This window comes from Helicoverpa armigera, chromosome 25 (genome assembly GCF_030705265.1).
Source record: "Helicoverpa armigera isolate CAAS_96S chromosome 25, ASM3070526v1, whole genome shotgun sequence".
Classification (NCBI taxonomy): Eukaryota; Metazoa; Arthropoda; class Insecta; order Lepidoptera; family Noctuidae; genus Helicoverpa; species Helicoverpa armigera.
The window spans coordinates 5,287,015-5,314,661 of NC_087144.1; the positions used below are offsets into that span (position 1 = coordinate 5,287,015).

General features: G+C 36.8%; 2 protein-coding genes across 3 annotated transcripts; one reads left to right on the forward strand and one right to left on the reverse strand.

Moving 5' to 3' along the window:
- The first annotated feature begins 187 nt into the window (after window positions 1-187).
- On the forward strand, window positions 188-18,403 carry LOC110382481 (uncharacterized). The gene is made up of 14 exons (XM_064041358.1): window positions 188-471; window positions 577-780; window positions 1,616-1,809; window positions 2,501-2,702; window positions 3,573-3,671; window positions 4,070-4,233; window positions 8,755-8,929; window positions 9,726-9,812; window positions 10,069-10,117; window positions 11,388-11,461; window positions 11,712-15,336; window positions 15,858-15,954; window positions 16,279-16,422; window positions 17,375-18,403. The coding sequence occupies exons 1-14, from the start codon at window positions 319-321 to the stop codon at window positions 17,529-17,531; spliced, it is 5,424 nt and encodes a 1,807-aa protein (XP_063897428.1). The 5' UTR covers window positions 188-318; the 3' UTR covers window positions 17,532-18,403.
- Window positions 18,396-27,450, reverse strand: LOC110382482 (nuclear transcription factor Y subunit gamma). 2 transcript variants are annotated; one of them, XM_049845664.2, is made up of 8 exons: window positions 27,193-27,450; window positions 24,936-25,077; window positions 24,131-24,316; window positions 23,260-23,391; window positions 22,501-22,575; window positions 21,640-21,744; window positions 21,116-21,226; window positions 18,396-20,690 (listed from the first exon to the last, which is right to left on the reverse strand). In XM_049845664.2, exons 1-8 carry the CDS (start codon window positions 27,216-27,218, stop codon window positions 20,613-20,615), a joined length of 855 nt encoding a protein of 284 aa, XP_049701621.1. In that variant the 5' UTR covers window positions 27,219-27,450; the 3' UTR covers window positions 18,396-20,612. The 2 variants fall into 2 exon arrangements, with proteins under 2 accessions (XP_049701621.1, XP_049701620.1); XM_049845663.2 differs by having other exon boundaries at window positions 22,492-22,575.
- Between the last annotated feature and the right edge of the window lie 197 nt (window positions 27,451-27,647).

Genomic DNA, 27,647 nt, shown 5'->3' on the forward strand with positions numbered 1-27,647 from the left:
TAACAATCAATGTTCTGTTCATATTAGAATTAAGTTATAAAATTAGATACTAATAAACTGCTATTCATTTTAACCAAAGACATGTTTTAATGGGAGTCAAAACATAGGAAAAAAACTAAAAGTAGGTTGTTTACTTTAAACTAGCAATTAAAATGTTTTTGACTTGTTGTCGTTATTGCAGCTAGTATGAACGGCCCCGGAAATACCAACCTAATAAAATCCGTCACATTGGAAAATAATAGCGTCGGTTCAAATTGTTTCGCGGCAATTTACGGCCGCTCTTTTCTTATTTTGCGATGATATAGCAATCAGCCGAAAATGGATATAGGAAAGCTATTCAGAAACGTTCAGAGTTTGAACGAATACATATCAACAACTCAAGATGCTACAGAGAAATGCAAAACTTCAAAAATTCTGCTGAATATGTCGACCGTTCTTGCGCTGAAGAAAATACGTTCTCTTGAAATCGAGGTCTGTTTTTCTGTGAATTCAAAATCCAGGAGAGCCAAGTTTTAGTCTTTTATTACTTAATAGCCATAACTGAGGAAAACGAATTTGTTATTTGTATTCTTTCAGTATTTCAACAAATGTGAGGAAAATGGAATCGCGTGTACGATATTTGACCGTATGTTATGTTTGCCGCCTTCAAAAACATGGAGCGTGCTCAGCAAGGAGTTGGTGAACCTACTGCAATACTGGCTGGATGCTACAAGAAAACATTTGGTCAGGCATAACTTGCAATGGTGGACTTTTTTGAAACTGTTGCTCAGATTTGTAAAGGTAACTAGTATTAACATGATAGACACTAGCATTTGAATCTTTAAAGTTGATATATTTTGTTGGAATGAATACTAAAAACTTACAAACCTCCCAAACTCTCAATATGTTACTGAATACTGTCTTACTAACACAAACTTAGTTGGGAACTTTTAAAATTCATTCATTCACATTCTTCAATTACATTACTCATAATAAAAACACCATCATCAAATATCTAATGCTATGAATCACCTTTTTATCAGGCGATTATTTTAATCTGTGTACACAAAATAAATGTAATAAAAAGCTTTATCAGGGTATAATTCAGTGTCTATTGTTGATAGATAAATGTTTGGAAGGATAAAATAGAAGCTTTAAGCACAATTTTATTGACCTAAAATAAAATACACTTCCATAATCCATAATATACACAAAACCTCTTATTGACAAATGATATGCTGTAAACTGCATCAAAATTGGATCAGCCAAATGTTAGATAATCATGGACAAACAACATCCATAGAGGAGAATCTCCTTTCGAGTCGGTTAAAAGTACCTTAATATTAGTTACACTGATTCCTTAGCATATCTAAAGTATTTAGAACAGCTACCTTTCTAGAAATTAAATATATTATTTTTTATTTTATTTATTTAGTACGTAGGTACACCAACAGCAATACATACACAGAAGTTATAAAAGATACATTGCAAATTACATTACTGTTATGTATGCCTACTACAGGTATACACATCATTTATAACATCAACACTATTAATATTTAACAAACATTATTAGTATTTTTGAGCAAGTGTGCCTTAGGAACTTGAATACCTAAAACATATCACCATTATGCAGGAAATCCGTCAGAAAGATGCGTCTCTACCTAACATACTAGTGGAGCATACTGCGGAGTGTCTCTTGGATCTGGCTACCAACAGCTGTCCTGATGCTTACCAGAGATATGAAATACTCCACTGTTTCAATATGTACTGCTCAGAATCTAGCAGAGAAGTCAGATTTGCTTTTAGGAACAAGCTTGGACCTTATTTGTAAGTTTTATTTGTACTCACATTTATATTAATATCACATAATTTATATTACCTATTTTTATTTCAGATTTTTATATGAGTTTAATATTTATATGTCTATGTTATTCTTATATGTTTATGATAGAACAAATTAATACTTATCCTTGCTTGATAATAATTGTACCTATAAAAGAAAAAGTTATTTTTACTGTCCTTTTAACACTTTAGTCATAACAATTTTCTTCATAGATTTTTTTCTTTTGGGTCAATATATTTTCTGTGACTGCTAAATGCATACCTACTAAACTTTTCCTTAGATATAGGTTCAACAAACATAATACTAAAAAGTTATAGTACATCATATTAATAATAAGGCTCAGGGTACACTGGTTACTTATAAAGTGACAGTTAATGATATCTGCTAGATATTGCTATCCCTGACCTAAGAAACAAGTTATAGTTTATCCATGAGATAAGGTTGTGACAAGCTATCAGAGACTATCAGTAAACTGGTGAAACTGTCCATAAGGGCGCATCTACACGGTGCAAGTAGGACTACATGCATTTTAAAAACGTGCGGGTTCAGCGACTCACGCATGTACCGAAACCCTTGTGGTCTTTTCACTAGCGCTTGTTAACTTCCTCCAGCTACATGCACCGTGTAGACGCACCCTAAGAATATTCAAATCAAAAATCCCTATCTTTTATCCAGTACAAAACTATCTTCATACATGAGCAACTGTGGTCACCTGCCTACACAATACAGTATTATGGAGACACTCCTAAGATGGCTACTTCCACGACATGATGCTACCCTGAGGCTTGCATCAGCTACCAAGTGGTTCCATCCCTCAATGTACCAGAAAGCTGATGTTGATATATTCTTGGAAAGGTCTTGGGTTAATTTCTTTCAGGTAAGTTGTTTAAGACTAGCCTTTAAGTTTATGTTATAAAATAAGAAGTATTTGTATTTTCAGTATTTTGAATAGGATTTATTATCTAGTCATCTTCAACAGTAGTTTAATAGAAAAAAAAAAACATGCTGTTATTACTAAAACCACCTTTTTTGGGAAGTCTGTATTACTAACTAGATTTCGTCCGTGACTTTGGTCGCGTAGAACCCAAGTGTTCCCAGGGACTCCCTCATTCTCGACACATTCATCATTTACAGCCAGTTTCTTCATCAAAAGTAAAAGCCAAAGTAATGTCACAAAGTAAAAGTAACGGCCAAATTCGTGTTTTTCACGATTTTAACTATGAGTTTTGCTTTGAAAAAACGAATTTGACCGTTACTTTTACTATTATAGCCCGTCGATTGACTGGATAAACGCACCTTCCGCCGTTTTCATGAAATTATGATACACAATATTAATAATTAACTCTTATTCCTTTTTATTGTACTCCTTTTAATATTTAGAGCTATCCACAAAGCGAAGCCTGAAACTGGGTTTTTAGTTGGCACGAAATAGTTGGTAATATATTATCTTTGCCACCCAACTAACATTATTAGTCGCCAAGTCATTATAAATGGCTCTTCACCTAATATTTCAATTGACTGGTATAGTTTATTTGTTACCCAAACGCAGCTGCTAGTTTTTAGTTTTTATAACACCCTTAATTTGGAACCTTACATATTATAATAGTCGCGAAAATATTTAATCGCTGGCAAGTTATTTTATTTGTTGCCAACATTTGTCGACTTTTAAGTTATTAGTCACCCGGAAAATAATAAGCCATTAAGATCAGACAATTTTTTCTAATGTGTCTGAAATATTATATTTTAGGACGCAAGAGATTTCCTAAACGCGCACAATCAAAGAAATGACTTGATAACGTCAGTTGTGTGCCGGAAACTCACTGTCGGCAAAGTTGTCGTCATTTCGGTGAGTACCTACCTGTTTACTTGAAAGCAGCTTGTTATGTACTAATAGGTATCTAGTATTCATGTCGAAGCTACTTACTAGCTATGCCTTACGGTTTCATATGCTCTTCGGGATCTTAATATAGGGTACCATACCCAAAGGGAAAATGGGATTGTACCTATTACTAAGACTATAGCTTGCCGCCTGTCTTCCCCAGACGGTAGGTAAATATCTCATGAACTGTGAAACACAATTGAAATGGGCCATCTGTTATTTGGCCGTTCTATAGATAGATCATGGTTCAAAACCCTTCGTGCTCGAACCCGACTCGCACTTAGTTTTTCTCAAAGCCGCCCCAGGCCACACATATTTGCGAACTTAAAACACATATTTTTAAGATATTATTTTTTTGGACCCAGGGTACAGAACGCCAAGACTCCTGGTTAGACATGAACTGCGTGACCCGCAGCGTGTCGGTGCTACTCGACCCTCGCGCCCTGGAACCCTTCGGCTCCAGCAACCACAAGGCCTTCGAGACGCTGGTCATCACACACTATGATACTTGCACTGTTAAGCTTTATAGGTATAACTTTTTTATTCTTCCCTAGTTTTTTGGTACCTAATATGTAGATATGTTTGCTGGATCCATTTCTCTTTGTCAGCCGTCGAACATCCACTTAAATTATCATTCATGCCCTCTTTCATGCAACCATCCATCTTTCCTTTGGTCTACCTCTGCCTCTCTATCCATCCACACTCATACTCTTTGCAGATGTGTTTCACATCTCATCTAATAGCCGTAACTACATACTCATGTGGTTTGGGCTACCAATTTTTGTCACTGAAACTTAATGGGTCCGGCTTATGTTCGACGTCCTATAGCTGAAATTATGACGATGATTAGATAGTTTCTAGTTTCTTTACTGTTTATAAAACTTAGAACAGTAAAAATATTTTTGAGCCTAAAGGTATTACAAATATAGTGGGTTTAAAAAAATCACCACATGCCGTTTTCAAAAGCTCTCCTATAAATTATTCTCCAAAAAAACTTTGAAACTAGTACCAACAAGTATTTTTTTCCAATACGGCCACTTACAAACACTTCAAAACTCAACCCAGACAGGTAATAAATAAATCATAACTTCGACAAATATTTGGAGCAGTTCACAAGAAATACGACAAACTACTTAGTCATACATTTTCGAGTAAAAACGTCATATCCACTCTATGAATGAGGATTACTTAAGACCTTCTTATTGTAAGCTCAATACTTAGAATCATTCAGTCACTTTCCCTCATAGAAATTGATAAAATATGACTCATTTAAGGTACTTAAACAGTATTTTTCCAATAACCACTTAACTTACTTATTATCGGACTCTTCAATAAATCTTTCATACTTCAATATCAGTGTTTCACACACATCATTCATTCATGCTGTCATTGAACATCCTTGGCAGTGGTTACGGGTAGTCAGAAGCCAGTAAGTCTGACACCAGTCTAACCAAGGGGTATTGGGTTGCCCGGGTAACTGGGTTGAGGAGGTCAGATAGGGCAGTCGCTCCTTGTAAAGCACTGGTACTCAGCTACATCCGGTTAGACTGGAAGCCGACCCCAACATAGTTTGGGAAAAAGGCTCGGAGAATGAATGATGACTTCAATATCAGTGTTTTTATCTAAAAACTGCGGTAGTTAATCTACACGGTATTTTTATGCAATCAGTTTGTTTTGAAAACAGATAAGCTAGGTATGTATAGATAGTTCAACTCAGATTTGCACGCGGCCCTATGTGTGCGTCGGCTTGTAAATATACAACTTTCATTCGTGTGACAGTGACGTCGTCCGAGCATGACGTGTTCTTATCGTTTCTTCTCTTTCGTATCTTTTGTTATGGGTACAGTCGTTTACGAAAATGTCTAGTTCTTCACGGAGAAAATGTTTAAGGAGTCAGGTAGCGTTTCAAAAAATGAAACATTCAAAGCTTTTTATTATTACATTTTAAAGTTTTTCATTATTTTCTCATACGTTTTTTCAAATTGACATTGACAGTATCTAAGAAATAAATGAGGTGAAATATCTAAGATGAATTAAATGAGGTGAAATATCTAAGATGAATTAAATACTTCTTATATATTTTCTAGCTCGGGGTACGCGGATAAGAATGTAAAAACGTAGAATCTAGTATAATAATGTAAACAAAATGTGTGGGAAATTTTAAAAAATTATATTGCTTCGCATAATGTCGACCAAAATAAGACGGAAATAATGAAACTCATAAATGAACGTTTAAGTCAAACTGATGAAGGGGTGATGGGTAATACTTGTCGACATGTACAAAAGAAAAAAGAAGAATACTATAGACATTTTGACATGTAGTCAAAATTTATAATTGACCTTGGTGAGAGTAGTGAATCTGAAAATTCATCATTTATTTTTCAAGTAGCGATTCAGAATCATTATAAATAAATAAACATTAAATTGCGTAATAACTGTTTTTCTTTAAACAGCCGTATACAACCCCTAAATAACTGTATTTGTACCCGACTGTACCTCTTGTCACGCACACAAAGTCACTGTATATGTACAAGGGTTACCCACACATAAGGCCGCGCGCAAGACTGAGTTGAACTTACTATAATACAGTTGATAAAACTTTCATTACTTACATTACTAAATGAAATCTGTGCAATGTGCATTTCATGCGTCTAAACCCGTTAGAGCGATTATGATAAAATTGTATGCCTAGATAAGAATGTATTAGCATAATGTAAGGAAATACAAAATTGCTAATTATTTACCTATCGTATTTTCTATGGGCCTCAGTTGCTTGATGTAAAGGAATAAATAAATAAAAATAAAATTAGTGTGGACTAGTTAACTTTATAGCCTCATATTTTTAAAAGGATAATAATAATGGTTCCGAAAAACAAATTAATCTCCAGCGATCTGTGGCCGACTATTATTCTAACTAACCAGCGTTATAATGAATTACCGACAAAAAATATCAATTTTAACTACAAATATGAGCAGGTTCAAATAACTTTTTCTCCTAAAGAAAATTCGATCTTCGAGTAATAAAACTAAAGTTCCGACTAAAATACTGAACTTCCGACAAAATTACTAAGTTACCGACAACAGAGGTTTTGACAAAATAATCATATTTTTACAACTTGCATGAACTGTTGTAATTTCTATTGTTGGTTATTAAATTTATTTTGTAACTCTCAATAATAATGAAAATGCCTCAACAGTTTGGCACACGCGATCGGGTTCGGGTCGCATTCAGCTGTTTTCGTGTGGAAGTTTGAAAGATCCGAGCGCAGTGCGTTTGCAACGACCGATGCTTGCATGTAACGTCTGTTTATGTTAAGAAAATAGGCTTTTGTTGCTTTTGCTTTCGTATTTTCATTAATATAACTATTAAATGTACTAAGGAAACTACTAACTTACTATCTATTAAGGAAACTTAGTATTGTTACGAAATATGGATGAGGTACCCGTGTACCGTTCTGGATCGGAGGAAGAGGAGGGAGCTGGTTCATCAATACCGGTGAAGAAGAATCGTCGAAACAAAAGTTGGGTGTTGATTCAATGCCTACAACTTTCGAAGGTTGCCCTCGATTTCTCAGGGTTTCCATCATCAGATCCTGACCTGATGACTATGGGACCAACTGGCAGCTATTCCGCGTCGAACAAAAAAAGAATCACGTAAATCGGTTAATAAACCTCGGCGGAATCGATGTACACACATAGAAAAAAAAAAACATTCCGGCCGAATTGAGAACCTCCTCCTTTTTGGGAAGTCGGTTAAAAAAACATACCGGCCGAATTGAGAATGTCCTCCTTTTTGGGAAGTCGATTAACAATATTCTAGGAAACCAAAATCTACTTGGTTTTAGATTAAGCGTAAATACTACTTTAATTCTAACTTTTTCCTGAACCTGAAATAAGTACCGATATAAGCATACCCATGGTAAATAAAATTCATGATAAATGAAGCAATTATAAGTTATAAGTTGGGTAGGCCCTTGGTGTGGGATGCAACGTGCGTCGACACCCTGGCGCCATCGCATCTTCCCTGCACGGCAGGTCATGCTGGTGCGGCTGCTGCTTCTGCAGAGACCACCAAGCGGCGCAAGTATTGGGAACCAAGTATTACCTTATTGGGAACTATACTTTTGAGCCGTTTGGGGTCGAAACGCTCGGACCATGGGGCCCGAGTTCGCGGTTACTTTATAAGGACATCGCGAAAAGGCTTGTCGACGCTTCGCGTGACCAGAGGGCTGGCTTATTCTTCGGACAAAGAATTAGCATTGCCATTCAACGTGGCAATGCAGCCAGTCTTCTGGGCACGTTTCCGGAGGACAGTGATGCGGAGGAATACTTCGACGCCTGATCGATGCTCTTTTATATTTTATGTTTATATATATTTTGTATATAGTATTTTATTTTTAGTTTTGTATAAAGATAAGTAGTTTAAGTTTGTATATATGTATAGTGTGTACATTGTAGAAATAGATTATAAAAATAAACATGTTTAAGATTTCCATCTAAAAGTATAAGTTATTATTACAAGTACATTTTTATATTTTTTAAAAGTATTGTTTAACCACTGAGAATAATATTTTCAGTATAATGTTATAGTTAAAATGGCACCAAGTCTATGAAATATGAAAGGTAATTTATGAATTAATAGTAGGCAAGTAAAGATTAAAAAATACAAAGCATAGTTTTCAGTAGAACGTAATTTATACTGGTAGAAAAGTATTATAGCAACAAACAGTGATGTTTATTTTTCGAAGACTTTAGTATCTCATTCGGTCGTTTCGTAATTTTTATTCGGAGAAAAGTAGTCGGAAAGTCAGTATTTTAGTCGGTAGCTTTAGTATTTTGAGTTTGGGCAATTCTTATTTTTTTGTCGGAGCTTTTATTACTAGCCTTTTTAAAATGCCTTTAATTCAAGCAACTTTAGTGGGTCCAGACAATTCAACATTAATGGACAACTAACAAATAAAAAACCGCCTTTGCATTACATTTATTGTACCTATCCAATCTTTCTAGACATTATTTAATTTACCTTTCTACCTCTACCCATCAAACGCAGGGAATCAGAAAAGCTTCTAGTATCTCTACATACAACCACGCCCCCACAACTGATGCCGTCACGTCGGAGCCTCGGCGCTGACGTGAGCTGTGACGTCACCGCTGTCGTCACCTCGCGCTGTCACCTCGCCAGGATCGATGCCGCGCTCAGAAGGATCTTTGACGATAAGTACGAGGTGGGTATTGTAAGATGTAGGTGTAAAAGCTTCTCTTGTGACGTCACGTCGAAGCCTCGGCGCTGACGTCAGTTGTGACGTCAACTGTGACGTCACCGCTGTCGTCACATCCCCAGGATCGATGCAGAGAAGGATCTTTGACGATTCTAAGTATGAGGTAGGTATCGTAAGAATTGCCCTATATTTTAATATGCCATTTACGTAAAACTGATAACTGACTTTGTGTGTAAAGATGACTAATGAAATAACAATAATTAGGTAGGAAGATAGAAAGCCTGATTCCTGAGAACAGGGGCGGAAGCATAGATTACAACTGTTATCAACCAAATGAAATTGGTTTACTACTCGATTTCGATATAATCAGATATGATAAACGTAAACGTCATAGAATTATGACCAATTTCACCAGTTACTGATAAAATCTCTGATCAGAACTTTATCTGATATATAAATTGTAACTTGGTTTCAAAGGTCACGAATAGCAATATCTGGCAGAAATTATAAGCAGTCTTTATCTGGCAGATAGCATTAATTATTCGATGACTAGCTGACGCTTTATTGGGGTAACCAACGAAACCGGGCTAGGGCTTCACCCGCATCCCGTGGGAACTACTTCACGTACCGAGATAAAAAGTAGCCTATAGCCTTCCTCGATAAATGGGCTATCTAACGCTGAAAGAAATTTTCAAATCGGACCAGTAGTTCCAGAGATTAGCGCGTTCAAACAAACAAACAAACTCTTCAGCTTTATAATATTAGTATAGATGAACTGTTTATTTTTTCTTTTAATTTTCAGTTGTTACTGGACTTAAACAAAGAATTGGAGTTATCTCCTATCAATCAAATCAAAGGTCCTGAAAATCCTGAATGCAATAATGATTTGGTAAGTTTCACTTAAAAAAAAAAAAGATTAATATATTGCCATAAAAAAAAATATGGTCATGACATGATAACGTAGACAAAATGAGGAAATTATAGTACCTACTTCATTTTAGTTTTTAGGTTTTTACTATAAAAAAAAGATAGTTTCATAGTTAAAGAAAAAAAATAACGTGTCTATGGTCTAGCTGTCAGTTATTTGTCAAAATATGATAAAATATGTGGGTAGTAGAATATTTATTTGAAACATTCTCGTACAGGATCAGAGGTTTTCTCATCCCGTTGAAGTGAAGAAACGTAAACAGTGCGGTGAGTTATATTTTAATTTTGACTTTGGATACGTTGTTTCTTATGATTTATTTTGTCAGTATAAGTGTTCATTAGTAATGTGTAATGTAGTGTGATTAGTTTGAAGCTAAGAATTTGCAATGTATATTGGTATATTGAGTGTAGAAGTTGGTTTAATAAAATAGACAGTCACAAGGAGAAAAAACGTACATGAAATGTCAAAGTTACTTTAAACAGTTTTAGTGCTAACGTACACGGTGATTCGAATTGATATTTTTAATGTGTTTCGAATAAAGACATGAACTAGTAGTAGGGATGGCTGACTGTTTGTTATTCTTTTTCGCAAAAGCTCTTTGGAAACGGATTTTGACTAAAATAAGTGAGTAGTTTGTGAATAATTATTTTCGTAATTATCAAATCTTTGGTGTGATGATTTTCAATAGTATAGGTAAATGTCATAACATAAGTATAGTTACCGGCACGGATATTGGGCTCTCGGCGGAAGAGTGGGGATCGCTTTGCGCACCCGTACGCATAAGGCAATAAGCCAGTAAATCGCTTGTGCGCAGGTGAAGGTCATGGCTCGATATCCGTGCCGATAACTGTACTGCTCTTTAATGTAACGTCCGCAACTTCGTCTGATCAGAGTAACAGTGTCTTAATTAAAATATACATACGAATAGTTCTCGCAACTTTTTGTCGGTTTTGGAACATCATGCTCGGTAAACAAGTCAAGGTATTAGTGGGTGGTAAAGGTGTAAATTGTGTACATTAGCAAGTTGAAATGGCAATGGGCAGGCCGTATTGCTCCGCCGAGCAGATGGCCGATGGGGTCGAAAAGTGCTGGAGTGGAGACCACGGACTAGCAAGCGCAGCGGGGGACGTCCACCAACAAGGTGGACAGACGACCTTATAAAGGTCGCCGGAAGACGCTGGATGCAGGTCGCCTCCAACAGGTATCTGTGGAGATCTAAGAGGACGCCTATGTTCAGCAGTGGACGTCCTATGGCTGAGATGATGATGATGATGATGAAAGGTGTAAAGTGTAAGATTGGTACACATACGCGTATATCCTTCCTATATGTGCTTGGGAATTCGTTTTTAGCTTCATCAAGTCTGGCAAAAAGTTTACCTAGAGAATTCAGTTGAATTTAGAAAACTGTATACCTACATTATTAAGTACCATGTTTTCTTTTTTGTTAAATTTTGTCTAAATCTTTTTACTGTTTATTTGACCTTCAAGAACATATTTTTTAATTGAGATATTAATATTATGTATTTTTCAACGCAGGGTACATGGTAAGGTCTCGTCAGCCGGTCGCTTGCCCGTCACCTTCTTCAGCTTCGACCAGCTCCTTGGCTCAGGTACTTAATTATTATTTATACATAACTTATTAGAAGTTTTTCGTTATGTTTTCTTGAGTAGAGTGACAACAATATAGTGATTATTATAAGAAAAAATCTAGTGTTTTCATACTAAGATATAAGCTCTTAGACAGTTAATTTACAAACGAATACTACGATTACTACGAATACTACGATTTCGTATATCTCTTGTTTTAAAATCTAGAACCGATGAATATTTTATGAATATAGACTTCTTAATAACTTTCAGCTTCACGAAAAATTAGCAGCATTACCTAGATTCAAATACGATAAAGAACCAATAAGCGTTTGCGCACTGCCCGAACTGTCTATGGTCACAGAAGTCAGTGAGACAGAGGATCTTAACTCTACACTCAAATACAAACCTTATGGCGTGTGCTACTATAAGAACTATAATAAACTAGAGGTCAGGAAATCCCAAAGTGACCCAGAAACTTCCAGAAAAACTTTCAAGGGTCGTGTGCTTTCTCCTGTTGTTAATGAAGATGCACCCAGTTGTTTGCTAGTAGCTACCATAGGTTCTGCTGATGATTCCGTTATAAATGACACTGTAGATCGGATGTCTAAGAGTAAGGATTATAATGCTGACAATATAGTCGATTTGTTAGTCCAAGAGGCGCTTCAGACTAAAGACGATAAATACAAATCCGATTCCGGAATAAATTCGGCAGATAAAAAATCTCTGGAACAAAACGATAATAGTGAAACTATTGATAATACTCCTGATGTAGATAAAGTTAAAGTAAGCAAAATTTCCAAAAAAACTAAAGTAGTCTCGTCTACTTCTGACGAGTCAAATACAGAAGTAATTAGCGAGACTCCTTGTTTTGTTAATACGAGGAAAAAGAATAAAATAGAATCAAAACATACCGCTCCGAGAAATTCATTTGATGAGTTGGTCGTTGAACAATTTTTCTCACAACATTTCACTGAAAACGACGTCGGTGAAATGGTCATAAGTCCTACTTTAGCTAAGAAAATCAATGAAAGCAGTTCGGAAAGCGGCGATAATTTTTGTGAAAACTTCAAATTAATTGGTGAAGAGGAAGAAGTAGCTTTACCCTACAATTTCAATAACGAAGAAGTTTTGGAATGCCTTAACTGTATGATCGATAAAGTATGCGATGATTTCGATAAATGTACAAAATATTTAAGTAAAGATGATGAAATTGCTTTAGATCCTAACGATACCACTGATGAAAATATACCATTGAAAGAAATTTTAAATACAATCCAAGTTATAGAGGCGAAAAAGGTAAAAAAAGAGACTATGAAAAAGTCAGAAGTAAAGAAAAAAATAACATTAAAATACAAGATAACTCCGAAAAAAACTACTAAAAAAACTCGTGCATCTAAAAGAAATAATAAACTCGAATTGGAGTCTACGTCAAAAATGTCTACTATAATTGAGGATAACTTGGAGAGCGCTCCTGAGAATACTGAAAATAACGTTGCGCCAGCAACTAGAGAACAAGAGGAAAACGTAGTAACTGCTAAGAAAGATTCGCCTGCAAATGAAGCATTAGAAACTGAAACGCCCATCCTTCGTAGAAAACGTAAACTTTACTCGCCTAAAGATGAACAAACAGCATCAGATTCTCCATCGGCCCCGGATGAAAACACAAAGTCTGAACTTATTAAAAAGACTCCCAAATCCACAGCAACATGCTATAAAGAAATAGAAAAATATCGTCAGAAAAATATCCGAAAGCCAAGAAATAGAAAATCTAAAATACCCGAACCACCATCTCCTAGAACTAAGCAAATGAACGATATGTTCGACAAGATAAAAGAATCTGCTGATACCGAGAAAGTAAGGCTGGCTGATAAAACTTTCGAAATCGATGTGTACAACTTCACGAGTGATAGCGAAGATGAATTCAAAGTAAAAAAGATAAATGTCTCGAAACGAAATAGCACAACTACTATTGCAAGCGTTGAGTCCACAGTGTCTAAGCGCGGGAGAGCCGTTAAGCGTATAAACTACACTGATACTAAATCTTCAGATGAAAGTAACACGGTGAAACGTAAAGTTAATAGAAAACCTAGAACTAAGAAGAAGATTCATATCGAAAAGATTGATTTGGTTGATGAACGCATGAGGAAGGCAGAAGATGTACTCAATACATCCATGGTAATAGAGAAAACTAAGAATAAAGTAAACGAACCGGAATTGGTACTTGTAACAGAACCTAAAATGGAAGTTATTGATGAAAAAAATGATGAGAAATTGGACAATGCTCAAAAAAAGAAAGGAAAGAAACCTAAAATAGAAACATCTCAGTCAAAACGACCGAAGAGGGTTCTAAACAAAGCTGTCATTGAAAAAGTCAAGAATTTTGATGAGGATAGAACTGAAAGTCCTCTACCAGGACTTCTTGTTGAACCAGTTCCCTCGAACAAGGACGATACTAACGATATATCGGCGACCATGGTGGATAAATTCAAGAAGTTCTACCGAGATGGCCCAGAAAATTATATTAACGAGTCAAATACTACACAGAATTTACTATCAGACGTTGAAAGGATTAACTACAGCCCACCAAACGTTGATGTAACAGAGGAACTACTACACATAGAGAAACAGCTGCAAAACAAAGAGACCGAAGTAAAGCCTAGAGTTAAAACAACAAAAAAGAAAACATCTAATAGCATTATACTTGAAAATACGAAAAAAAGTAAACCCACACCAAAAAAGACTAAAGTAAACGAAGAAACGATAAACATATCTGAAATAACTGACCCAAAATCGGATAATACTATTGCAACGATAGGAATTACTGGTCACGGAGAGTTAGAGGAAGCTCCGCCTAGCACGACGTTGATAAACGAGCGACTGGAACCGCGCAACCTAGAGGTAGAAGATCTAGATCATTCCATGAGACATTATTACGAAGAACTGACTAAAGTAATCAATGCTTCTCATAATCGTGATTCCAGTGGGTCCAATGAAGAGCGCTTGTGTAAAAACGTCGCTAAAGCCAGGAGTATCAATAGTATTAAGTCCATGTCCCCTGCCGTGTCTCTAAAGAGGTTGTCCCCTGATGATATAAGCAAGTGGCTTCCTTCGCGACGCAATTCCGAATCGGATGAGTCCTACGTTAGTGCAAAGTCTATGAAACACAACAGTGAAGAACATGCGGCTAAAATATTGGAAAGCATGAAACTAAAAACAGGACGAGATGATAATAATTCGGATACTTCTGAAGTGAATGTACCAAAAAGACAATCTTTGAGGCTAATCTTTCAAAATCAGCAAGCAGATAAAATTGTAGACAGTGGACAAACTAAATCTAAACATGATTCTGATTCGGATAGCGAGAATGAGTCTTTGAAACCAGATACTAAGAAGCTAAAAATTTCAACGAAAGTAGAGCCTAAGAAAACACCTAAATCAGTTAACAAAAATGACAAAAAAGCTAAGCCAATGCATGTATCCCTTATATCACCAATAAAGCTATTCGAAGATATGATATCTATCGCCGACAAGCGCTCAGAAACCACACTGTCGGACGATGAAGAGTATATGAAAGAAATTATACACACGTTAAACAAAAAGGACGCTGAAACTGAACCGAAGAACAAAATACTTGAAAAAAGTGCAGAAACAGATGTAATTGAACAGAAAAACTCGACAAAATCGATAGAGTCGCTTTCAACTAATTCTAAAATGAGTACGTCAACGAAAATAGAAGATTCTCGATCGCTTCTGAAGAGGACATTGGAGGGAGAGAGAGAAGATTACAAAAAGAGAAAGGTGGAGTTGAATAACAATGAAGAACCGTGTTCAAGCGGACTAACTGTCTCTAGTGTAGAAGACTGGTTCAAGAGAATGGAACCGGAAACTAGCAGTGGTGAGTTTTTTTTATATTTTTTTAAATAATAATATTTGGGAACTGTCTTGATGTGTTTTAGCTGCCTGTAGGAATTATTTCTCATCATCAGCTCTGTTCTGCTCTAAGTCAGGCAGTACCACACAGCCTCGGCTGTAAGTCTGACACTCCCTCACGTTGCACCCATAGCGAGAAATTGATTGATTGATTTCCCATCAATATATAGGCAGTGTACCCTAAGAAGTTATATTATGTACTAGCTTCTGCCAGCGGTTTCACCCGCATCTCGTGGGAACCTCTGCGCGAACCCGGATAAAAAGTAGCCTATAGCCTTCCTTCATAAATGGGCTATCGAACACCTAAAGAATTGTTCAAATCGGACCAGTAGTTCCTGAGATTAGCGCGTTCAAACAAACAAACAAACTCTTCAGCTTTATAATATTAGTATAGATAAAAACATATCAAAGACTGTCTTTTTGAAGTAATTTAGGCTTATTTGAGTTGTGTTGGTATATGTAAAATAAAATGTTTGTATATTTCAGCTGAAATAGTAAACGCTTCGATGAGGCACAGCGTACAGGGTGTCCTAGAGAAGTTAGACACCACGCTCGTCGAGATAAACAGGAATACCAGTAAAAAGTATGTATTTTTTAAATTCATAAACACCTCCCTGCCTATAGAGACCATCATTACATAACATCATAAAACTAAATTACGTGAAGGTATCTGATAACTACTTCCCGCACCCGGGTAAAAAGTACCTAACTTTGCCTCATCTCAATCAGTTGAACTGTTTTATTTAGCGTAGGTACCAAATAAATAAAGAAGTGCTTATTTTTACTACACTGAATCTCACTTTTATACTTAGATAATTGCCATAAGTGCGATAGTAAGATTTAGTCTAAGGATTTAGGAACATCTGACCAAAAAAAACAGCAATACAAATAATACTTATACTTGTAGATTCGTGCATCTATTCGTGGACGCTCAGAAGCACCTGTGCGAGCTGAAGGAGCGTCGCCGCGGCATGTACCGCGAGCTCGCCGCAGATATACTCGCGCAGGTCGTCAACATCATGGACGACAAGTTTGCTGAACTAGATAAAAGGTAAGCTTGAATATTCTAATTCAAAAACGTTTATTCAAATTAGGCTGACCAATGAGGGTTTTCTAAAATGGCGTCCACCAGGTGGCAGCACCGAGTCGTCAGGTCCAGGTAACTGTCAAAGTGCTTATCTTTACTATGAATAGTGAACGATTTTAGTGTTTTTTTTTTATTTTATAATTAAAGCACTGCATTATTGTTTTACTATTGAGGTTGAGTAAATAAAAAAAACTAAATCATATTGTGTTAACAAATTTTTCAACAAGCTTTTCCTTAGTACCAGTGACTTTTGCACCCTCTCTCTTAGCTCAATTTTTAGTTCGGAAACCTTATTCTGACCGTAGTCCATAATAAAATCAATAACACTTCCAATATAACAGAATTTCAATAAACAATAAGTTCGGCACCTACAATTCCATACTATTTGACAGCTGTTTGGACCTGACGCATACGAAGCGCCGCCTGGCGGCAGAAAAAATATCAAAAACCCTCATTAGCACTTTTCGAACGTCAAAAACAAAAGACAGGCTCCAAAACGCCCTCCCTTTTACCACTATAATATTATCTATGTGTCAGCGTCGCTTCTAGATGGCTAATTGTTCCATAGACTATCCAATAAAGGTGGATTTTAACTCTTGTTTTTATTTGTTGCTTTTTTTGGTGATGTCACCATTTTTGGGTTTCCACCGACGGTTTCAACCGCTTACCTTACCAAGCTAGTGGAACCAGAGGGTAGTGACCCTTTCAAAACACTACCGGGTGTAAATATTCTCTTAAGAATACTTCTCACACCCGAGTAAAGTGTGCTATGCTTATGTATTATAAGCTACATATAGCTTGAACATGTAACAATCATGCAAACAACTTTTTACAATCACGAGCTTTTCGCCTCTATAATAAAAGTGATGTGTCTAACAAATTGAAATATTTTTTAAATGAAACTTAATTGTTACAGATCACAAGAAAACGACAATGATTTCATGAAGAAACTCAAAGAGCGTGCTTCTGAGCTGATTCGAGAAGACTGTAAGCAGAAACGAGCCATGGTACGCTTGCTCAAAGAAGATGTACAAGCCGTGATAGACCACTTGGATAAGCAGGGTACCTCGTGATGTGTTACCAATGTTCCTAATTCACTGCAGGGTCGTGTAACTAATGAACCATTTATCATCGAAACTTAATAGATACCATTTTCTGTCACAAATAATGTTTACCCAGTACCAGACTAAACCAAAGGCTAGAATTATTTTAAAATGGTCTAGATTTCATTATAGGACTAATTTTTTGTATGTTACTTCCGAAATTATTAAGTTTAGACTAGGTTATTTTCGGACCTCCCAAAAGCTGAAGGTCTTTTCTTTAAATAGTTACTTAAGAGTTATCTAGACCATTTTAGGGTGTAAGTTCAAAATTACTTTTTCCATTTTTCAATTTCGATAATTTGTCTAACTAAAGGTTCCTTAAAAAAGATATTTCATAACGGATGCTCTATAAGATCTGTATATAATTTGTTAAGTTGTATGTTTTTATTTAAATGTTTTATTGCTCTCAAAAATGAGGTGAATGTAGAAATGTACTTTATTACCATTATAATTTTTGTTTGTGCTATAAGAGAATGTTACAATATATAATAATTATTAATTATAAATACTTTATAGTTATGTTGACATGTTACGATACCTTTACGAAGTTCAATATTGTAAAAAAAAATTGCAGTATTACAAACATAATCTGGGAAAAAAAACTAAATGATAAGACTGTTCCTAAGGCTAAACTTTATTACAAGGTGTCAACATAGCTATATTATCTTACGCAAATTGTTAATTTTATCCAAAGTTTTATTCTATTCATGTTATAAAATGCCGCCAATGGGGATTGTTCAATTATTTTTTATTTATTTTTAAGCAATTCATATCAAATAAGGTATGCAGTTTTCAGTTGTAATGTTTTCCAAAGTGAATAATAAAACGAAATGATTATTAAATTTAATGTTTTATTTAATAACTTATGTAAATATACACCTAAATAACAACCAACTATTATTAATTATTCTTAAAAAACATGATGAAATTTTGCTTGTTTCAAACTATTTTACCGACTTTCTATGATTATGTATTTAAAATAAGTAGTAAGTGGTAGGTATTATACAATAAATTGCATAGTTTTAAATGTGCACAGAAATGTAATAATCAACAAAAATAAAAACCAACTCAATGTGATGATTTAAAATTAAAGGACAATGGGTAAAATGGCTCACGTAATGTAGGACTGGAATTTTCAAAAGTATTCATTTTACGATGTTTTCTAGTCATTTATTTATTTTCAAACATATATTTATTTTCAAAAATAGGTTGCCACCGATATCGGGCACAGGGTCCAAGGTACCGGTGGTTAGGGTCCCAGAGACAGAAACCTCCTCACAATACGCGCCGTATCAAGGAGTACTGCCTTCTGAATCAGTCCCTTGATCCAGCCGCCCAACGAGAGCCTCCTGAGGTGTTCGTCGAGGCTCTTGGCTATTAAACCATTGGCCGTAACGACAATCGGCACAACAACAGCCGTGTCGACACTCCACATGGCGACAACCTCGTGCGCTAAGTCGAGATACTTTATTTGTTTCTCTTTCTCAGCTTTCACGAGGTTCTCGTCATGCGGAACGGCGACATCGACTATCATCGCGCGGCGCGCTAATCGATCTATCACCACAATATCAGGCTTATTGGCTACAATAGTCCTGTCAGTGATGATAGATCGATCCCAGTACAACGTGATATGGTCCTTTTCGAGAACTGGGTCGGGCGCATACTTGTAGTACGGTACCTCAAGGTCTACAAGGTTGTATTGCAGAGCAAGCTGCTGGTGGATAATCTTGGCCACTTGGTTATGTCTGTGCAAATATTCACCATTAGCCAAACGAGAACAACCAGGGCCCCGATTCTCCTAAGTTAATAATGTCAAAATCGAATAGAAATCGAATCGCAATATGATCGTAATAGCAGTTTTAACCATATCGGGCATTCTGCTAATAATAAAAGACCAATCGTATTCGATTGACATTTGATTGGTGTGCGATTGGTCTGCTATTTTGATGATTTTGGTCTATACGGTAGTTTGCTGTACAATCATTTTGCAATCGTAAATCATTTGCAGACAAAATGATTCATTATTGAATGACAGAAAAGGATAAAAACGTTTATTTCAAAGAAAAAATAGCGGAATGCCACATACGCTTCAATCGTAATCGAGTCGGGATTGGATCTCAGTCGAATCGAGTCGAACGTCAATCGAATGGCGCTTAAGTAAAATTAGGAGAATCGGGCCCCAGATATAATATGTCTGATAGACTCACCCGGATGGTGACATGCCCGACATATGTCAACCGTCCCGTCTTTCACGATATATCTCCGGTAGTTATTCGTAAGGATAACTTCGTCCATAATTGCACATACAAACCCTTCGGTTTCTCCAAACAAGTCACTGTTACGATTTTATTATTACTTAGAATAGCTACAAGGGTTGGGCCAATCTTCATACAAATCTACCCAGTGTCCTTTATAATGTGGACTAACACAAGAAAAAGTTTTGGAAATGTTCATTACTATTTCTAGATGTGGTTTTGTCGTAAGTATAAAATCAAAGTCTATCACTGTGTTGGCGAACACTTGACCGCGAAAGGACATCAGGTAACCGCATTGAACGCTTCATAAGCCACTATTAAGTAACATAAACCTTTTGTGAGAGGAAGTTTAGCACTAGACTTTAATCATTATTTTTAGACCGAGTTTTAAACCAATGCAACTTTTCTAAGTTTGTATGTACTTTCTAAGTATGTATATCTTAGACCAATGAATGTGTTTCGGATGGCACGTTAAACTATAGGTCCCGGCTATCGTTGTTACGGGTAGTCAGAAGCCAGTAGCAGACGCCCGGTTAGACAAAAGTGCCTTTACATAGCTTCAAAGTTTTCTGAATGACTGATATACATATAGATCCTTTAAACCCGATGTCAGTAACAAAAAAGAAATTCAAGAAAACTGCCACTTTTCCCAATAAAACTTCCCTTTAGCCCTAAAAAATCTCCTCAAATTGGTACAAATACCTATATTTGTAGTCGTTCAATAGCGGTTACCATTAGTTCCGTCTTCTCACTGACTGTCGGAGTCGGATTCGCACTGAGTGCCTGTGTCGTGGTACTAGGAGTCTTCCTGTGAGCTCGCCACTTGAGCTAGGAACACCTGCTGTTGGGGCTGGTGCTGCGCTTGTGATTGGACCTGTAAATGATGAATATGAGATTGAATTAGGTAATTTTTTGGATATTTAACCCAGATATAGATTTGTCATATATCCTGTTAGACTGGAAGCCGACCCCAACATAGTTGGGAAAAGGCTCGGAGGATGATGATATAGGTTTGTCATATACCCATATAACATCACTGATCACAATCTATCTCTGTGTATATGGCAAAACAAATAAAACATGGTTTGCGTTTTGATAAAAAGAAATCTGTTTAAATAACTTAACACTCGAGATGTGGTCTGTGACATTGTTCTTTTGCATTTTAGTTTTGTCTCCAATACACCGCTTCTAGCATTCATAACAGCCACATATATTTATTAAAACCATTCATTCTACATTCTCATGGTTGTACGCATGGGTACTAGAAAGATCTTTTTAGTAAGATGTCTATGGTCGTACCTGTATAATCTGTGGCGACTGCTGCGACTGCGCCTGTATGATGATCGGCTGGTTGGGGTTGTTCTGCACTTGTAGCCGGATCATGTTCAGTTGCGCTTGAGTTAATTGGATCTGAAAATATTTAGAATAACTATTAGATAGGATATAAACTGGGCTGAATATGTTATGATGAAATATAGAATTTGTAAATTAAAGGTTTAGTCAGCAAGAACCCCGATTTGGGTAAAGGCCTCCTCCAAAGATACCTACATCTCGATCTCGTGCTAAGACAAGCCAGCTTGGATCGGCTGCCCGTCTGAGATCTTCCCACCTGGTTAATGGTCTGCCTCGGCCTCTCTTGGTCGTCGGGCCCATCCACGATGTCACTATCACGGTTCATCTTTCATCTTTATATCTCGCGTCATGGCCATGGCCATATATGCCGTAGTCTTGATATGTGTGGCATCCTCACATTTCTGTCATATCATATCTAGCACTAGAGCACACCTATATAATAAGTAAGATAGTTGTTATTGGTAACTGACCGGCAGCTGCTGTAGCTCCCCGGACGGCGTGACGACTTGCTGCACCAGCGTGACGGGCTGCTGAGACACCACGTTGTTCGAAGACGTTGACGCTGCCGCTGATGTCTGTAATATAGAAGGAAATATTTAAGTTTTATTAAAAACTAGCTTCTGCCAGCGGTTTCACCCGCATCCCGTGGGAACTACTTCCCGTACCGAGATAAAAAGCTCCTCTATAAATGGGCTATCTAACACTGAAAGAATTTTTCAAATCGGACCAGTAGTTCCTGAGATTAGCGCGTTCAAACAAACAAACAAACTCTTCAGCTTTATAATATTAGTATTGATATCACATTATATTTACACATGTTAAAAACTTAACTTATATACTTATACTTAGTATTGGAAGATGCGTCACCATTGAATTAGAAGTGCGGTGAAGTGCGCGTACTTACACGAATTATTGAAATTGTGCCTTTATCATTTTGTCATTAGCTTACTACGGGTCTGTTCAGACAGACCGGCTCGGAGAGAAGAGCAAATTCTCAACACGTTGAAAATCGCGCAGGCGATCTGCTCCGGTCTGTGTGAAAAGAAAAATGCGCGCTGATGCTCTTCGAGCCGGTCTGTTTGAACGGACCCTAAATGTTTTGAAGGTAAAAGCTAGCTGGCTTCTGTTCACTACTTCCCACGCCCAGACACAGGTAGCCTGTGTCGGCTTATTGGTTCAGCCGTTGAAGAAATAACAAACATACACGCTTCGACTTTATAATATTTGTGTCACAATCTCTGCGACATACAAAAGCCCTCTACGTCAGAGTGGAAATAAGTTAAAATAAAGTAAATAAAACAACAACATGTATGTTATATGACCTGTACCACCTGCGCGCACGGCTGAATCACGATCTGCGGCGCCGCAGCGTTCTGCGTCAGCGTCGCTTGGTGCTGGTGGCTCATCTGAGGAAAAGAGCACAACAATAGTTAATAGTTAATAAACCTACGTTGATTTCTGACACTTACGCGATATTAGACGTTTAAATAAAACTACTTTTACGGATTTCGGAGTAAGACGTGGTCAGTCTTCCCGTGACCACGGATGTTGGTAAAGGATCCGAAACGGCGGGATTAAATAATATTAATAAAACCGCGATAAAATCGGTAAAAGTAGTTTTATTTAAATGCCTATAGAAACTATCCACTTCTACCTACATTAGAATTAGAAATATAAATGTTGAGAAGTTAACATTTTAATTAACAACCGACTTATAAAAGGAAGGGCTTGGATTGACAATGCCATCCACGCTTGCTGTTCATTAAAATTATCTTATTGGAATTTCTGAAACCCAAACTTAGACAACAATAGTAGGGCTGAAGAGTTTATGCGCACGCGCAACTCAGAAACTGCTGTCCCTGTTTGGAAAAATCCTTTAAGTGTACCTAATCCTTTTATGGCGCGAGGCTTACGCATTCGCAGCGTAACACGACGCCTACCCTTCGTGTGCATTAGTTTTAAGTTATAACGTTTAAGTTAAATATGTTTTAGTGTATGATTGAATTTTTTAATATTTATGTATATATTGTATTTTCTATGGGCATTAGATGCCAGCTTTAAATAAATAAATACAAAAAAGGTAATATTACCTGTTCAGTGTGCGTGGCTCTGGGCGCGTGGTCGTACCGCGGCTTGTTCGGCTTGACCTCGTGGCGTGGCACGATGTCGATCAGGAAATCGAACTGGTCACACTTCGTGATCGCCATTGCTATGTCGTTGCGCTGCAAATAAAAAATATACCGCTATTGTATATCTATGTTATAGTTATCGGCACGAACCTTGAGCTCTGACCTACATCTGCGCAAGTGATTTATTAGCAAAGAACCAATCCCGAGTGACGGCTAAGACGCGATGCGCTGCGCGCCAATCACCGCTTTAGCCCGCCCCCACGCCTCACTTCATACCACAAAAGGGACCCAATAAATTACTTCTGTGCAGGTGAGGTCAGAGTCAGAGCTCAAGATTCGTGCCGATAAGTATAATATCGTTACCAATTGTCTTCAAGGAAAAAACCTTACAAATAAAACATACGTTACAATACTGATCTTTCAGGTTAGAATTTTTTCAGCAAAACAACTTTTAAAATAAAGAACGAAATTAAATGTGTTATTGAGCCATCTCAATTAAAATTCCATTCCAAAATACCATAACAGTGTTTGAATAACAAGAAATAAAATATGAAATAGTCAAATATAAAGAAAACCTAAAAAAATCCTACATTAACATGTACACATATTTTGGATATTTTTCTTATATATTTGTATCTACAGGCAGGCTCCAAAAGTAGGTACTGACTTTCACTGTTGGGAAGCGACAGTATTCTCGGGTAACAGAGGCTACATTTTATCCGGGTACGAACAGTTCATTCACAAGGAACGCGGGTGAAACTGCGAGAAACACCTACTTGGCTCTAAAAAAGCCTTAAATCTTTTGGGATTTTCGAAGGTTTCAGCTTAATACCTGTAAGGTTCTTCTCTTATTATCCTCAGTATGTGCCCAGGCCCTGAGCGTGAGTTCGTGTATAAAAATCTCGGCAGCTTTAGCGAACAGCACGGGAGCTTCGGCAGATATCATCTTTACTTCTTCGTCCAATTTCATTATCTTCTTTATACGGGCTAGAGGCAATGCTTGGGATTTGAAGTCCTCCTGGAAACGTGGAGAAATATCTGTTACTGATTTTGTTAATTCTCGACGTAAAAATAGGGTTGTTTTGTTTGTTACAAAATTGATAGATAGATAAAAATTAAAACGTTTATTCAGGACAAACAAAAAGACACCACAAAAAGTGGGTAAAAAGACAGACATAAAATACAAACAGAAATGAACGGCGCGGTGTACTGTCCCAAGTTTGCACCGAATGAGAGTCCAGCTTAGCATGTGTCAGGTAGAATACCTGACGCTGGTATTCTGCTAGATCCCTGGATTGACCGCTATTGTGTCAATGGTTTAGGCTGTGATTTTTAGTTGAATGTTGGTTGGCCAGATTGTGGTACATATGTAGATAGATAGCAACGTTTCATGAAAATCGGCTTAGTAGCTGTCTTTAAGTTTCAAGTTTTTTTTTTCAATAAGTAGTGGCAGTTTTAAGTGGCCAATAGAATATTTGTGCTCAATTTGTACAAGAGTGAGCGGGACGAGAATTCTGATAAACGAAAGTGTTTTATAAACTTTTCCCTCCACTTTCGTGAGTCTGGACCTAAGTAGAATATTGTACCTACAGCGTACTACAAGCCTACTTTACGTGTGACTCCATGTAAGAACTTACCGCATTAACCTTCTTGATGTCATCGGTGACCTTACACCAGAACTGCTGTAGACTCTGCTGCGGAGACTCTACAGGGGCACTGTCTTCTCCTATGATGTCGCTGTCCACCTCATCGGCAACCCCTGACGCGCCCGCCTGGTCTCTGCAAGAGTTTATTTCAACACAGTATTAAATGAGTTGTTGTTTTTTGAACTTTTTAGAGCATAGTTTAAGATCGGCGACAGTTCTAGACCGAAATCAACCGGCAGCGGGCTGCGGGATTGTTCGAAAGAGTTACCGCGGCCCTGGTACATAAAAGGCTTAAGAGGACATGGTGGGGTTTAGTCAGCTAACCCACAACGAGAGGGGTCATTTGATCATATCCCATCAAAAGAAAAGATCAACCAGCTGCACAAGACATAACATAGGTACATATTAGTCTGCACGATTCTACTGGTTCGATGGGACGGCAATCCGACATGACTGGAGAGATATCAGGCGCAAGACCGATATTTACGTGCTCAAAGTAAGGCCCTCCACCATTAATTTCCATACTTCAGGCTACTTATTACAGTGAATGTTTCTGGATGTATGAAATGCGATCTTGGCTCGATCCAGGAATCGAACTTCTGGGCCCCGATTCTCCTAAGTTAATAATGTCAAAATCTAATAGAAATCGAATCGCAATATGATCGCAATAGCAGTTTTAACCATATCGGGCACTCTGCTACTAATAAAAGACCAATCGTATTCTATTGACATTTGATTGGTGTGCGATTGGTCTGTTATTTTGGTAATTTTGGTCTATACGGTAGTTTGCTGTACAATCATTTTGCAATCGTAAATCATTTGCAGACAAAATGATTCATTATTGAATGACAGAAAAGGATAAAAACGTTTACCAACTTCAAAGAAAAAATAGCGGAATGCCACATACGCTTCAATCGTAATCGAGTCGGGATTGGATCGCAGTCGAACGTGTATCGTATGATGCTTAAGTAAAATTAGGAGAATCGGGCCCCTGATCCCGCGCACGGCAATCGAACTTGCGACCGAACCAATGGGAAGTAGTGACTCCATAATGTATAAATTTATTTATTTTACGTAATCGATCACGTTCAAGAGTGGTGATTGGCTTATCGTATCCAAGTTAATCATTAAAATTTTCCTTTAATTAAATATATAAAATAATGCGCACAAAATATACAATGTTACATTCTGCATTTTATCCCGATCTTTCATGGTGTACCTACTTAGTTTTACGAGATTCAGTTTTAACCGACTTCAAAAGAGGCGGTTCTCAATTCGTCGTAATATTCTTATATTGAAATACGCATAGCTTTATAATTTTATTTTTTAAATTAAATTACTACCTGGAAAACGAACTTTTTTTAGGCTTCTGCATTATTTTCTTTTATATAAGATACGATTAAAGGGTCATGTTAAAATAACAAATTAATGGCTGGATTGGAGCTCCCGTGATATTTATGTGTGCCATGACCTTAAAGGTTAGGTACTGCGATTGTCCAACTGCGCACTATAGCTCAGTGAGAAAGCTGCGCATTAAAGCTTGAGGTAACGGGTTCCCTTCCTGCCTTTGACGTTTATACGTATATTCCTAGTGATACGCCTAGTTTTCTATATCGAATTTTAACTCTATTAGCAGACTAGAACATAATGAGTTTTTACGCAAATATCAACAGTGGATACTTCATCTTTGGGCATGATATTATTTATAATACTATAAGCGGTTTCACCCGATTACCCAGGAAACTTATTCTCGTGCCCAGATAAAAAATAGCCTATGTTCAGTGCAGACAGTGTAGCTTCTTAACACTGAAAGAATTATACAAATCGGTTTAGTAGTTTTGGAGCTTATTCGATTCAAACTAACAATCAAATCTTTCCTCTTTACACGTATATTAGGTACATAGTATAGTTAGCTGAAAATTACTTGTCTAAATTGCTTATTGTTTAGTAAATAAAACGCTGATGATCATTATTGTAACAAAATATTGATATATGTAGGTACGACATCTAGATAAGTGACCTGAAAAACTGAAAAACTTGTTGATGTGTATTTAATAATCTGATAAGAAAAATATAAAAACAACAAGCAAACCTGTGGGCCAAACATATACTATAAAGATTACGCTGCAGAATGTTGTCTTTGATAATAAATTTGGAAAATACGATTTATTTATTCACAACATAAACATCGTAGAACTAAGTGTAAAGTTTAATTTCAGCAATATATTTTATCAAAAGAGGAACTTACGCAGGTACAAAGAAACACACGGACATCTTGTCTCACAATACCACGACACGCCGACCTCGAGTTTTTCACAAAATACAAAGTCTCCGCAAAATAAATTATTGGAAAATCGCTATTAGAAAATAAGTAACCGCTTCCAAAGTTAATAAAAACACAGTAACCAATAATCAGTGTAATATTTGGAGATCTCCAATCAACAATTACTGAAAATGCGCCCGACACACGATTCGTCCACCGATGACCAGTCACAAGCTTGACGTTTAGTTTGTGTTGCTACACTTTGCAGAAGTTCGAAAGCTACCAGTTTTCATTCTTTATTTAAAATTAAATTATGACTGATTTTATTTGTTACTTAAATACTTTGAAAGCAGAAATCATTTTATAATCTATTTCAGTCTAAAAATAGGAAGCATAATAATTGCAAAATCGTCAGCGAAATGAACTTTAGATTTTTACCT